We start from the raw sequence: 13,565 nt of genomic DNA on the forward strand, positions 1-13,565 counted from the left end.
TCGAGGGCCGCCCCGCCCCTGCCGGCGTCCGGGCTGCGTAGTGGCTGTGCAGAGTGGGGCCCGCCCACTAGGCCCTGGCCGCGCCTCATTGGCCTAGCTGAGCGCGGCTCCTCCTCTGATTGGCTGGGCTCGTGGCCATGGGGAGAGTCGAATTGGCCGTAGCCGGGTGGGCGGAGCCTGGCGGCTACCTGAGGCACACGGCAGGTGTGGGTCCTCGCGACCCGGGAGGTTTCACAGACGCCGACACCTGAACCGGAACCTTTGCAGCCGGGCCGGCCAGTAGGGCTCCAGTGGGGCTCGGGGAGGCGGGCTTCTCCCCAGGCCGTGGCTGCCATGTAGAAGAGCAGGCGGCCCTGTCACAGATTCTCGTCCGGACACTGACCAGGATCCTGCATGCCGCCTGGCTCTGGTATGACGACGACTCCCGTAACTGCATTGACGGCTGAGGCGCCTTTAGTACAGCCTATGTTTATTCCTTTTTGTTATCTGCTTCCAAGTAAACTGTCCTTTGACATTTCTGCATTTTATTTTCCCTTTTATTGTAAAACATGGTTCACGTCAAAGAGCCAGTGACTATTAACTTTTCATTTCTTCCGAGACAGATATATTTGTTAGTATATTTCTATATACTAACAACAAGCAGGGTGAATTCAAAAGTTTACAATAGCATAAAAATATAAGTACCTAACGATAAACACAATAAAAGTCATATGAGTCCTTCAAAGAGAAAATTAAATCTTAAAGTATATTTTAATAGAAATGCCACTCCCATGCACACATCAGCGATATTTTATTAAATTTCATAAAAGCGATATTCAGTCAGTGTTTTCAGGTTTGCAAACACCACGACTCCAGTAATGGGAGCAGCTCACTTGTCTAAAGCCAGTTGTCCTAAAAGATGTTGGTTAAATTACTAATTTGCCGAATTTACCAAGTTTACTAATTCAGCAAAAACTTAAAAATGTTTTTAAACATTGTCAATATGCTATTCTTATGAAAATATTCTTTTCGAACATATTCTCTAGTGTCAATGTGGGACTTGTATCAATTTGTGGAAATAGAGCTTTTTAATCTTTCTACGCCTGGTTTCTAAAATGTCAGTGCATATAGTCTTATGAATGCGAGCAAAATTTCAGCGTTTCATACTACATTTTTTCCCAGTTTATACAGGTCCCCAGACACCTTTTTGGACTACATTTTAGTATTTAGAATTGTTTTGCCCATCTCACCAAATGTTCAGGTTTGCCAGCTTTGCACTGGGTGGCGTAGGTTCCTCAAGCTGGCAGAGCAAAGCGTCAGGAGCTGGGCAGCTGGGAACAGCAGGAGGCGTTGCCCTGCGTCGGGTCCCCGGGTCTCCAGATCTCCCCCTTCTTAGAAGGACACGACTCACTTGGTTTAAGCTAGTGTGACTTCACATCTTCAAAGACCCCACTTCCACATAAGGTCGCCAGCAGGTACCAGGGGTCAGGACTTCCACTGATGTGGGGCACCACTCCAGCCACAAGAGGTCGTGGGGTGGTTTAACAGGTTTATAGGGCACTCTGAAGTGTTAGTTCACTTTGTCTTTTTCTTTTTTTTTTAAGACAGCGCAGTTTGTGTCTGCTCAGTTTCCGAAACCGCAGTTGGAGGGAGCAGGGCAGAGGCTAGATCTGAGAGGTAAAGAAAGAGGGGGTCCAGGAACCTAGGTGAGTCCCGAGGGGCTGAGAGGGGAGCGACGGAGAAGAGAAACGCGAACTGGGAGACAAACAGCAGGGGGGGCGGAAGAGCCCCTGGAACCTGCCATTCCGGCACAGCTGCCTTAGTCCTGCCCATCCAGCCAGCCTGGAAGGGCCCGGCACAGGCTTCGCTACCCCTTTCTCCTCGTTCTGAGGGGCAGTCGCCCTGGGTTGAGAACCCCAACCCCTACGTCTCGGGGGAGTCAGCCTCTCCCGCCACCCCCGAAACTCCGTGTTTTGCAAGTGCCGGTCCAGATCCCTGAAACATGCCCTCCCCCTATGTCCAGTGAGCGCCTAGACACCCTCTGAATCCCCTCCCCCCCTCCCCGCGACGCCGGCCCCCCACCGCATCGCATCTCCGCACCAGACGGTGAGCGCCCCTCCGAACCGGCGTAAACCGGCTTTGGACTCGGGCACAGTTCGAGCCACTGGCTCTACCGCGGCGCGTCCTGGCGCGTGACGGTGGACAAGTCAATTCGTCCCTCAGTCGTGCCTCAGTTTCCTGGGGTGTCGCCGGGCACATCCCGGTGCTCTCTTCGCCGGGGCAGTGGGAGCCCTTTGCGCTCTCCCGGGGAGCCCCGGGCCGGGAGGCTGACCCTCGCTATCGGAGGGCTAAGGCTGGCCAGCGTTCGCGGAGGTGCGGAGCCGCGGGTGAGACTGCAGGGGGCGGGGACGCGCGCCGGGGGCCCCGGTGAGGTCATAGAGGGGCGTGTACTACTCCCACCCGGACGCCCGGGGGCGGGTCCGGCCGCGTCCAAGCGCGGGATTGGCGGGGGCCGAGCGCCACGGGTGCGTGGGCGGGGCGCCGGTCTCCAGGGAAACCCGACGCTCTCCGGTCCCCAGCGCGGTGCCCAGTGGAGACTAGCGAGTCACGCCGCACTGCTGAGGCCGTCGCCCCGGGCAGACCCGGTGCGGTGGGAGCGAGCTCTCCAGGCCTCAGTGCGACCCCGCGGCAGGGGTGTCGTCGGGATCCCGACGGGGACGCCCCGAGTTGCGGTGAGCCGGGTTGGGGGGTCCCCGAGTCCCGCGGAGGCAGCGGGCGTGGCCGGTGCGTGGGTCCCACGCCCCTTGGGCTGGGCCCGCTGTCCTCCCGGGGAGGCACAGAGCGGAGCTGGGACCAGACGTGCGTGAGAGGCTGAGTGTGGGGTAGAGTGGGGCCATGTCCCCGCGCCGGGTCCTGCCGGGCTGGCTCCTGAGGCCCGCGGGGAGGCAGGAGCCCGCTGGCTGTGGACCCCTCGGGCGATTAGCTGGCGCAGGACTGACTCTGCCGCGTGGCCCCGACAGTGCATCCCGTGGTTCCCGCCCCACGGGAGGGACAGCAACGCCCTCGGAGCGGGCGAAGGTTCCCCGGGTTCCAACAGGAGGGAGGGGCGCCGCCCCAGGCGGGGCCAGGTTAGGGGAAGGGCCTGTCCCTCATAGGCCAGAGGGGCTGCGGGCAGTCTGCAGGGCCCGCCAGGCCCCTGATGGCTTGTGGCTCCCCACTTTGCTTCCAGGTTCAAAGACGAGAGACATGGAGAGTGGTCGTTCCTCACTCTCACACTATGAAGTCCCCGATGGCGACCAGCTGGAGGCGAGGGGCAGCGAGCCAGCTGCCTCTGAGGCCCCAGGGACCCCGGAGAGCTCCAGGCTCTTCAAAAGGTGTGGGGACCCTCCATGGGGAGGTCCGACTCTCACCCTGGGGACCAGACCTAGCTGGGATCTAGCTTTGGGGCAGGTGGTAAGAATTAGCTGAAAGTTCTTTTATCCCGCCAAAAACGAGTCTCTGGGGAAACAGAAAAGCCTCCATGTTGTGTCAACAGCCCCCCAGAAAAATGACCCTAAGGGGTAGCAGGGCCTGGAGCTGACCTTGGAACCTCCCTTCTGGCCTGCCCACTCTGCCCCTGCCACGTCAGGGCCTCACAGCCTCAGGCACATTCGCTTTACACCACGGGGGGCCCGGTTGGCCCGTCTCCTGCCAGGACGCGTCACAGGCCTGCGTGAGCCAGCTGCTGTCCTCTGAGTGCCACCTTGGGGTCTCAGGAAGTCCGCTCTGTAACCCGTTGCGTTTGTCCCTGTGACAGGCTGACTTGTGTCCCCCACTCCCGAAATTTTTATGTTGAAGCCCTAACCTTCTGTGACGGTGTTAGCAGTGGAGGCTTTGGGGAGGGTTATTAGGTTTAGATGGGGTGGTGAGGGTGGGGCCCCCGATGGCATTAGTGCCCTCGGAGGAAGGACAAGAGGGGACCGACAGCTTCCTCCACCACAAAGACGCCCTGGAAGCCAGCCCTCATAGAGGTCTGCCTTCCCCCACCCTGACCTGGGACTTCCGGCCTCCAGAACCGGGAGGAACGTGTGTCTGTCGGTTAAGCCCCCAGCTGCGGTGTTTGTGGCAGCAGCTCCAGTGGACCGACATCGCCTCCATTTTACACACGAGGAAACTGGGAGTAAGGAGCTCCTGGGAGCTCCATCTGGTGGCAGAGCCGAGTGGCCAAACTCCCGCCCACCTCGCCGGCTGACCATTTCTGGTCAGGCCTTCCAGCTGATTGGCTGCACTGATGATTTTCTTGCTTAACCTCCAAATACTTTTCATTTCTTCTGTTCTGGCTGTCAGTTATCTTTCCCCCATATTAAATTTTTTATTAACAAGTAATATGTGCTTCATGCAGAAAAATGAGAAAATGCCGGCGTGCGAGTCTGCTGGGGCTGGAACAGTTCCCGCCCGGGCGGCTCTCGCGGCAGAAGTGCAGTTTTCAGCTCTGGAGGCAGGACACCCGAGATCGAGGCGCGGCCAGGGCTGTCCGTCTGAGGCCATGGTGGGACATGTGTCCCAGGCCCGTCCCCAGCCGTGCAGATGGCTGTCCACTCTCTGTGTCTGCACGTCATCTCTGTGCATTTGTGTGTCCAAACTTCCCCTGTGAAAAAAGGGGACTGCAGTCACACTGGCCTTGGGCCCACCCCGATCACCTCACTTTAACTTGATTACTTGTGTAAGGATCCCATCTCCCATGAAGTCACGTTGTGTGGTTCTGGGGGGGAGGGGTAGGACTCCAACACATGAATTTTTTTTTGGGGGGGGATGGCACAATTCAAACCATAACCACAGGTAAGCAAAAAAATAGTAAAAAACCCACCAAAAAAAAACAAAAAACGAACCGAGCAGAGCCCCAGATTTCCTTGTTGCGTGCGGTGTCTGGCTTCCTGGCTCCCCCTGGAGACGTAAACGGCGAGGCGGTTGCGTTGGCAGCAGCCGAATCCCCCTTCGCCAGGCAGGGGCCTTGTTTGGTGTCTGTGACGCGCGGTTGGCATTCGAGGGCTATCTGCTGGAGGGGGCTCAGAGTGTGCGGGTTCTCACGCGGTGCGCGGCTGGCCCGTGGCATAGGCCTAGGCAGAGCGACCCGGACGCAGTACCCCAGGAGAGGCCGTTAGAGTGAGGTGCGTGTGTGACGGGGCGGGGCCTGTCCCCTCTAACGCAGGAACAGGGAAGGAGCAAGTCCTCCCCGGCCTGTGCCTCCTGCCTCTCGCCCAGCGCCCACCCCTCCTGTACCCTTCCATCGCGCGCGAGTCCGCCAGCCGCCACTCAGGCCGCGCAGGGTGTCCCTCGGCCGCGCAGGGTGTCCCTCCGCCTGGACCCCCCCCCCCGCCCCCCGCCCTCGTTCAGACGTTCAGCGGCCCACGGGCGTCTGCCCCGTGTCTGCCTCCCGCCCTGCTCTGCACGGCGCTGCCAGTTCACCAGGGAAGACAGAAGCCCCTGCAGGGGGTGCTCGGGGGGAGGGGGGAGGTGAGGGAGACGAGGCTCGCCCAGCAGCCAGCTCTAGTGGGGCGACCGTCTGGTCACGTGGCCTGGGCCTGCCCCCGGCGAACCACAGCCATCGCCCTTGATAGACGGACACCAGGCCACATGCTTACTGTGCTTTCTGCTTCCTGTGTGACCCTGGGCAGTCATGCACCCCCTCTGCCTTAGTTTCCCTTTCTGGAGAGTGGGAGAGCAGCAGCACCTGCCCCAGGGGGTGCTGGGAAGATGAAATGAGGCGGAGGGTGCTTCTCGGCACACAGTTGCCGTGATGACCTGCAGCCTGTGTGGTTCTCATCCTCACTGCCTCCCCAGGGATGCCCCAGAGGCCCCCGAGGAGCAGGAGGAGCTGCAGGAGGAGCGGCAGGAGGAGCAGCAGGAGGAGCAGCAGGAGCAGGAGCAGGAGGAGCAGCAGGAGGAGCAGCAGGAGGAGCACGAGTCCGAGGGCCCCCAAAGGGAGCCGGACCTGAAGGAGGCCTACGTCCAGCTGGTCCAGGGCGTGCAGGAGTGGCAGGATGGCTGTGTCTACAGAGGGCAGTTCGGGCTGGACATGAAGCTGGGATACGGCGAGTTCTCGTGGCCTACGGGTGAGGTAAGGGGCACAGGCCACCGCCTCGGTCCCCGCAGGGCGCGGCCAGCAGCAGGGGTCCTCCCCAGGGGTGTGATGCCAGCGCAGGTTTGTCAGCAGGAGGGTTGCCAGGCCAGCGTCTTTCCTACCCGAGAAATGCCTGGAATGTGCCCTGAGCTCTGAGGCGCTCAGGGACCAGGGCAGAGGCTGGAGGGGCGGGACCTGAGCTGTGCTGCCTGTCACCGAAGGCGGGACATCAGTGGCGGGGGCCCTGGCCCTTGTCCCGCGTTTGTCTCTGTGGTCCTCGGCTGGCTTCTCTTCGCCCGGCATGGGGGTGTCCAGGGGCTGGCCTGCCCTCGCGGTGGTGGGAGGTTAGGGCACCTGGCTCTCCCCAGAAGGGAGACGGGTGGGGGGTGAGGGGAAGCCTGGCGGGGAGCTCCGGTCCCCGGGCTGCACTCCACCGGAGGCCGGCAGGAAGTGGGTGTGCAGCGTGCACACACGCCGGCTCGTGTGAAGGACGGGCCCCGTGTCAGCTCTGCGGGTCAGATGGGGCGGTGCGGGGTGGAGGGAAGCGGGGAGACGGTCGCCCCACTGCTGTGGTTAGGGGTCCCCCCACGGTCCTGCATAAATGGTTTGCAACGTTGGATATTTTTTAGTCGAGGAGACTGATACTCCCCACAACAGTTCAAACGTGGGTGAGGATGGGTGGTCCCCAGCCCAGTGCGCCTCTGCCCGCCCGGTGCCGGCCAGGACCCACGTTAGACCCGTTCGCTGCTGGCCAGGCGTGACGGCTCAGCTGGGAGCGTGTCCTGTCAGGCTCCCAGGGTGAGGGGCAGCTTCTCCGGCGGCACCCCCGTCCCAGCGCTCTCTGCCCGCAGTCCTACCGCGGGCAGTTCTACCGCGACCACCGCCACGGCGTGGGCACCTACGTGTGGCCGGATGGCTCCAGCTTCACCGGCATGTTCTACCTCAGCCACCGAGAGGGCTATGGCACCATGTACATGAAGGCGACGCTCTTCCAGGTGAGGGGCCCGGTGGGCGCGCGGTGCGCGTGCGCGCGCGCTCCTGCAAGGAGGGGCGGGGCCCGCGCACCTGCGGGGGCGGGGCCAGCGGGAGAGCAGGTGAGGGGGCGGGGCCGCCACGCGTGCTGTCAGCTGGACGAAAACGATGTTTAGGTTCTGGGGAGGTTTGCTGCTTATTTTTAATGATGACGACAGCACCAACAATACCGTACATGAGAGTGAAAACGTAAAGAGGAGAAACGGGAAGCCTCTTCGTTACTCCGGCCCAGAGCAGGGCCGCGGGACCAGCAGGTTGTGCACGCGTTTCGACTGAACAGCAAATGCACCTGAATGTTTGCTTTTTTATATACGAAGTGGATCATTCTGTGTGTATTGTTTTGAAACGTGCCTTTTTTCCCCCTCAGAGAGCATTCTTGGTTTTGCAAATATGGATAGCTTTTCCCTTCTTGTCTTATTACGGTATAATTTACAGTGAAATTCACCCGCTTTAGCACGCAGTTCTGACGGCTTTGAGAGCACAGAGTTGCATAACCACTGCCAGACACAGCGCAGCTCCAGCCCCCTCCCACCCCCTCCTCCCTCCACTGACTCCTTTTCCCAGTGATTTTGCCTTTGGGCGAATGCCATATCCATGAAGTCACACGATGTAAGTCTTTGAGGTACTTTGAGGCATCGGAGGTTCACGTGTGTAGCTGCGTGTACGGAAGGCTTTGCCCTTCTTCCTGCCGAGTGCTCGTCCGCGGCAGGCCTGCCCCAGCTCGCACACGCCCCGGCTGCAGACGGACGTGCGGGTCGTCCCCAGTGCGGGCATTTATGAGCGAAGCTGCTTTATTTGTAGGTAGACATGTGGGTGTGTGCGGTGTTAGTGTGCGTGCGTGTGTGTGCGTGTGTGTAAACACCGATCTTCCGGACTCCCCGCTCCGGCGGCACTCCGCCCTCCAGCCCTGGACAGCACTGGTCTGTCTCTCGTCATCAGAGTCCCCTTCCCCGTAACTTCACATAAACGGAATCGTCCGGCATGTAGTATTCAGCGTTCGGTTTCTTTGGCTTAGGACATGATGCTTTTGAGATGCACGCACGTTTTTTATATTTCTGTGGTTCGTTTCTTTATATTATGGAGTCGTATTCCATCACATGGATTTAAGACATTTTTTTATAGATTCACCGATAGCTGCACATTGGAGTTCTTTCAAGTGTTTGATTGTGAATGAAATCGCTAAGGGCTTTTGATTGCGTTTCAGGCGGACACCGGCCTGTGCTTTTGCTCAGATAAATGCCGCGAGTGGGCAGCACTCCTGTTACGTGTGTGGTGAGTTTAATGAGAAACCGTTCAGTGTTTTCGCTGACGTGTCTGTGCCGGTGTCCGTTTCGGCCATCGCTGTATGAAGTTTACAGTTTCTCCGTATCTTCGTCCACACTTGGCATTGTCGGTTTTTAAAAATTTAGCCATTCTTGGGGGTGTCTTGTGGTATCTTGTTAACGGTTCGGATTAGCAACACCCCGGTGACTAAGGGCGTCGAACATCTTTCCACGTCCTAATTTGCCATCTGTGTGTCCCTGTCGTGATGTGCCCGTCGTTCCAATTAGGTTGTTCGGGCTCTCGTTACAGAGTTCTCGGCGTGCATTCCAGACACGGGGTGCCAGTTACGTGATTTCCAAGCATTTCCTCCCAAGGGTGGCTTGCTTTTCATTTTCTTAACCACAGCATCTTTTGGCAGATTGAAAAAAATTGTGACAAGGTCCTACTTATCGATTTTTCTTTCCTAGTTCTTGCTTTATTGTGCCCTATTTAAGAAATCTTGGCGTAACCCAAGGTTTCTAAGCTTTTCGTCTGTGTTTCCCTCTGCGTTTCGTGGTTTTCGCTCTTACATTTAGGTGCGTGATTCATTTTGAGTTAGTTTTTGTGTTTCACGTGAAGCAAGGCTCTTTCCCTCGCACCCCCCACCCCCCCACACGCACTGCCGGGGGAGCCTCGGCTTCCTCCTTTTCTCCTCACCTGATTCCTCCCTCGTCACGGTGTGACCTCCACATCTACAGACCTGGAGCACGTGCACACTCATCCCCCGCCCGCCCCCGCCCCACAGCACACTCTTCTGGTCTCTTGCGGCCCTTGGGAAGGATGGTGACAGGGGACAGTGTCCCTGCAGCGCCTCGGGCACAGCCTTGCCCGGGAAGCCCACCGTGTGTGGCCAGCGGCCTTTGGGACGCTTTTCCAGGAGTGAGCTTGTTTGCTCAAAAAGTCAACAGATATCAAGAACAGGAGACGTAAAGCCTGCAGTGGCCTGCGTCCTGGGGACGCGCCCCCCGTGTGTGCCGGCGGGGGCAGCGTGCCCTGTGGCTGTGGCTGGGCTGCCAGCTCTGAGGGCAGGCTCCTCCTCACGCCAGGCCCCAGACCTGGGGCCCCTGGCTCAGGGCTGCGAGCACCTGGGACTCTGTGATGGGCGGCTAGCGCTCCCCGCGGCCCGCCTCCCCCGCGGCCCCCTCTTCTCGCCCTGCCGATCGGCGGCTTACGCCTGCTCAGTGACACGCCAGGGCGCCTCGCTGTACCACCTGCTCACACCCTCCTGCCCCATCCGGCCACTTTCACGGACGCCGGTGGCACTTTGTGCCGCATTGCCACTCCGCAGATGCCTCCAGAAACGGCCCGCACCTCTGCGCCAGCCCCTTCAGGATGAAGGCGCCCTCGGCTCGTTTTTCCGGGTCCCTTCACCTTCCGCTGCCTGTTCTAGTCCGGGAGCTTCTCATGGGTGGTGGGGCATCGCGAGCCTCCTGTCCGGGCGGGCACCCTTCCCCGGGACCGCGGCCAGAGACGCTGAGACAGCGCGCTGGACGACGGGGACCTGACATGGTGCCACCGACCGGCCACGGGTGCGGACGCAGCTCGGGGAGGGGCATGTCCGTCCCTCGCGCGAGGCCCAGGCGGCCTCCTCTGCCCTCCCAGGACCTCCAGGCGTCCCTCAAGGCCGCAGCAGGAAAGATTAGCCCCCTGGGGACCTGGGCCTTTCCTGTGCTCCCGTCCCAGGTCCCCCTGTCCCGAGGGTGGCATTGCTGCTCACTGTGCCTCCTCCAGCCCTCCTGGCACGCTCCTCTCCACACCTGGGAGAAGCTTCCAGAAAGGCTGCATTCTGCTGGGTTCACGGGCAGCCAGGGTCAGTTCGTCCTGCCGCTGCCCGTCACACCTGCTGCGGTGCGTCTGAGGCCTCCGCCCACGCACCGCGGGGGTACCCGGGCCGCGCCCAGCGTCAGAGCTGCAGGGGGTTCCCTGTGATGGCCGGCTAGTGCGCCCCTCAAGGCTGGTCCACCTCGAGACCCCAGTCATGTCCCACCCTCTCAGAAAGGCCGCCCCGACCGTCCCGGCCCCTGGGACTCCGTCGGTCACACATCGCTGGCCACACACCTGCACGCGGTCCCCGAGCCGGGGCCATACCGAACCCCGGTGAGTGTCCGCGAATGAGCACGCCGCGCAGGGGTGCGGCTTCTGGTTTTAAGAGCCTGGTCGCGAGTTGAGCCGCCGGCTGAGCCCCCGTCCGCCCCTGGGCCTGTCCCGCAGGGACTGTACAAGGCTGACGAGCGCTTCGGCCCGGGTGTCGAGACCTACCCCGACGGCTCCCAGGACGTGGGGCTGTGGTTCCGGCGGGACCTGGTCAGGCTGTGCATGGACATCCCCGGAAGCTTCTCCGTGCGCAGCTACCCCGAGTTCGCGGGCTTCCTGGGGCACCCCGCTGCCAGGATCAGCCTGGCGGACGACGAGACCATGCGGTGGGACCTGCACGAGGAGCGGGACCCCTTCTTCTACGACTACAAGCGGTTCCTGCTGGACGACAGCCTGACCTCGCCCCCGGGAATGTACATCTACTCGACCGACAGCACCCACCTGCCCATGACCCGCTCGCTGCGTGAGGACCTGGACGCCTGGGTCTTCCAGCAGGACATCCCTCCATTCGTGGAGGACGGAGATCCCTGGTTCATCAAGAACGAGACCCCGTTACTGGTCAAAATCCAGAAGCAGGCTTACAAGTTCAGGTACTGGGCGAGGCCGGCTCGGGGGCTGCACCCCGCGGACAGCCCCGGCGCCTGGCTCAGTGGCTTGGGTGTTCGTCAGGTCACCGTAAACAGGCTCCCCTTTTCAACTGAATGGAGGCCCCCCCACCCCTGCCAGGGCAGACCCTTGGGCCAGGACATGCGCCCTGAGTGCGGGAGGGCCGAGGGAGCTGGGCGGGGTGGGGTCCCCGGGTCCCGCTGGCAGGTACTGGGTGAGCAAGGAGCCGGGCACGATGGGGGCCAGGGGGTGATGGGGTCGGCAGGGGCGGCAGGGGCTAGGGAGCTGGGGGCCGGGGGCGTGCTACGGAGAGTCTGCTGAGCTCTGGAGCCCGCGGGGCTGGATTTCCACCTGGCTCTGGGACCTCGTGGTCCCTCCGTGCAGGTCGGAGCCGGTGACCCTGCCCGGCAGGCTCATGTCCCTGCGCACGGGGTCCACACTGAGAGAGGGACTGTCACCGCCGTGACGTCTTCATGCAGGTTTGGCCAGAGAGCCGCGGGGCGGGCGAGCCGGGCAGGAGTGGGCTGTGGCCGGGAGGCCTCTGGCCTCTCCAGACATGGCTGGGAGGACGCGGATGCTCAGCTGGTCTCCAGGGATACGCCCCGCGCCCCAGCCCTGGGGACTTCCGCAGTCACCGGGGGAAAACTGAGTTTGTTAAGTTAGAATTTTCAGGAATATTTTAATCCATTAAACTTTGTCTTAAGATATTAGTCAACTATTTTAGAAAGCATGTCTTATGGCACAAGTGGCTGCTTATGCATCCATCCACCCAACCCACCCACCCACTCACCCATCCACCACCCCCCACCTGTTTACCTGTCCACCCGTTCACTCATCCGCTCTTCAGTTCATGACCCATCTGCCCGTCACGCCATCGCCCATGGGCCCGTCCATTCATTCATTTGATTTAGCCACCTGTCCATCCTTCTGTCCACCCATTTATTCATCCACCCATCTATCCATCTGTCCATCTGTTCATTTGTCTGTCTACCCGTCCATTCATCCATCCACTCATCAATGACCCATCTTCCTGTCGATCTGGCTATCCATCGACCCATCCGTCTGTCCATCCGTGCATCCATCCATCCGTCCGCATGTCATGCAAACATCAGCTGAGCCTGTCATCACTGATGGCTGTTGGTCCGGAAGCTACCGCAGAACTGTTTCTCTTGACGGCCGCGTGCACGTGGGAGGCTTTGGTGCGCGTGGTGAACGGGCCATGGGACTTGCGTGTTCTCTGCTCACGCGGGCGTGTGAATGAGCGGAGGTGTGATGCGGGCGCTGGGGGCCGAGTGCCAGGCCCGTGTGCGTGCCCCTTGCACGGCATTCACGGGGGACTGGAGCAGTTCAGGGCACACGGGTCTCCCGCGGCCCTTCCCGCCCGGGCCAGGCGCTGAGCCTCTCCGCCCGCGGGCAGCATGTGCTTGGTGACCACTGCTGGCCGTGCAGTCCCCAGAGCTCAGGGGAGGGGACAGAGGAGGCCGTGAGGGGGTTGGGGAACCAGGAGGCGGAGTGTGCGGGCAGGGCCCGGGGCGGCGCCTCCGGTGGCCGGTGTCCCCGGCTCTCTGACACTGCAAAGCGCCCTGCGTCTCCAGGAACAAGAAGGCACACGCCAGCTGGAAGATGGGCGCCATCCTGGAGGGCAGCCGGCGTGGCTTCGGGAGCCGCGGCCCCAAGGAGCGGCTTTCGCGGGAGCTGATCTTGAAGGCCAAGGAGGGCAACTACGACTGGGTGCGCGGCGTGCTCAGGGACAACCTCGCCAGCCCCAACGTGGCCGATGCGCGGGGCTACAGTGTGCTGGCCGCGGCCGCGGTGAGCCCCCCCCCCGGCCTCGCGGGCCTCGGGGGCTGGAGCCCCGAGTGCGTGGGGGCCCTGCCCTCTCCCCCGCATGAGCCCACGCTCCTGCCAGCCCCTAAGTGGGGCATAAGGGTCAAGTGGAAGAGACGGGCGGAGGCGCGTTGGTCTCCTCGGCCTCGGTCACGTGCGTGGCGGCCCTCCGCCAGGACAGGCAGGAGCTCGTGTCGCCGTCTCCGAACTTCACGCTGGCCCGGCGCCCGCGTGGGCGTCAGGGGCCCCTCACGCCTCCTGCCGAGGGCGCCGGCCACCCTCCGAGTGCGGCCTTGTCCCCACAGGTCCACTGTCACACCAGCATCGTCAACCTGCTGCTGGACAGCGGGGCCGACGTGAACCAGTGCACGGACGAGGGCCTCACGCCGCTCAGCATGTGCTTCCTGCTCCACTACCCGGCCAGCGCCTTCAAGCTCAACCTCGCCGAGCGGACGGCGCCCCCGCCCCAGGTCAGCCGCGGCCCCGCTGCCCGCCCCTCTGTCTCGAGCCCTGCAGGGGCCAGGCTCCGAGGGGCAGCAAGGTGGGAACAGAGCCACACACGGGACAGAGCCCCACGCGCCGGGGACAGAGCCCCTCGCGCCGGGGACAGAGCCCCTCGCGCCGG

At 61.7% G+C, this 13,565-nt stretch overlaps 1 protein-coding gene and 1 long non-coding RNA gene across 16 annotated transcripts in view; one reads left to right on the forward strand and one right to left on the reverse strand.

The window, feature by feature from the left end:
• The window catches only part of ANKMY1 (ankyrin repeat and MYND domain containing 1), a 38,347-nt gene that overhangs the window by 504 nt on the left and 24,278 nt on the right, over positions 1-13,565 (forward strand). For 3 of the 15 annotated variants that reach the window (XM_036235816.1, XM_036235813.1, XM_036235815.1), the window contains exons 2-9: positions 1,584-1,656; positions 3,209-3,353; positions 5,800-6,076; positions 6,931-7,074; positions 10,409-10,510; positions 10,625-11,097; positions 12,709-12,925; positions 13,246-13,410. In XM_036235816.1, the coding sequence (XP_036091709.1) occupies positions 3,226-3,353; positions 5,800-6,076; positions 6,931-7,074; positions 10,409-10,510; positions 10,625-11,097; positions 12,709-12,925; positions 13,246-13,410 (1,506 nt within the window). In that variant the 5' untranslated portion in view covers positions 1,584-1,656; positions 3,209-3,225. Of the gene's footprint in view, positions 1-3; positions 1,455-1,583; positions 1,657-2,558; positions 2,712-3,208; positions 3,354-5,799; positions 7,075-8,315; positions 8,384-10,408; positions 10,511-10,624; positions 11,098-11,441; positions 11,593-12,708; positions 12,926-13,245; positions 13,411-13,565 lie in introns of those variants that run through there. The other 12 variants (XM_036235820.1, XM_036235821.1, XM_036235829.1 and 9 more) reach the window with 10 other exon arrangements.
• LOC118613573 lies at positions 4,311-5,210 on the reverse strand. Its single transcript, XR_004955533.1, has 2 exons — positions 4,848-5,210; positions 4,311-4,606 (listed from the first exon to the last, which is right to left on the reverse strand). It is a non-coding gene; the product is annotated as an uncharacterized LOC118613573 (long non-coding RNA).

This window comes from Rousettus aegyptiacus, unplaced genomic scaffold (assembly GCF_014176215.1).
Source record: "Rousettus aegyptiacus isolate mRouAeg1 unplaced genomic scaffold, mRouAeg1.p scaffold_m13_p_2, whole genome shotgun sequence".
Lineage (NCBI taxonomy): Eukaryota > Metazoa > Chordata > Mammalia > Chiroptera > Pteropodidae > Rousettus > Rousettus aegyptiacus.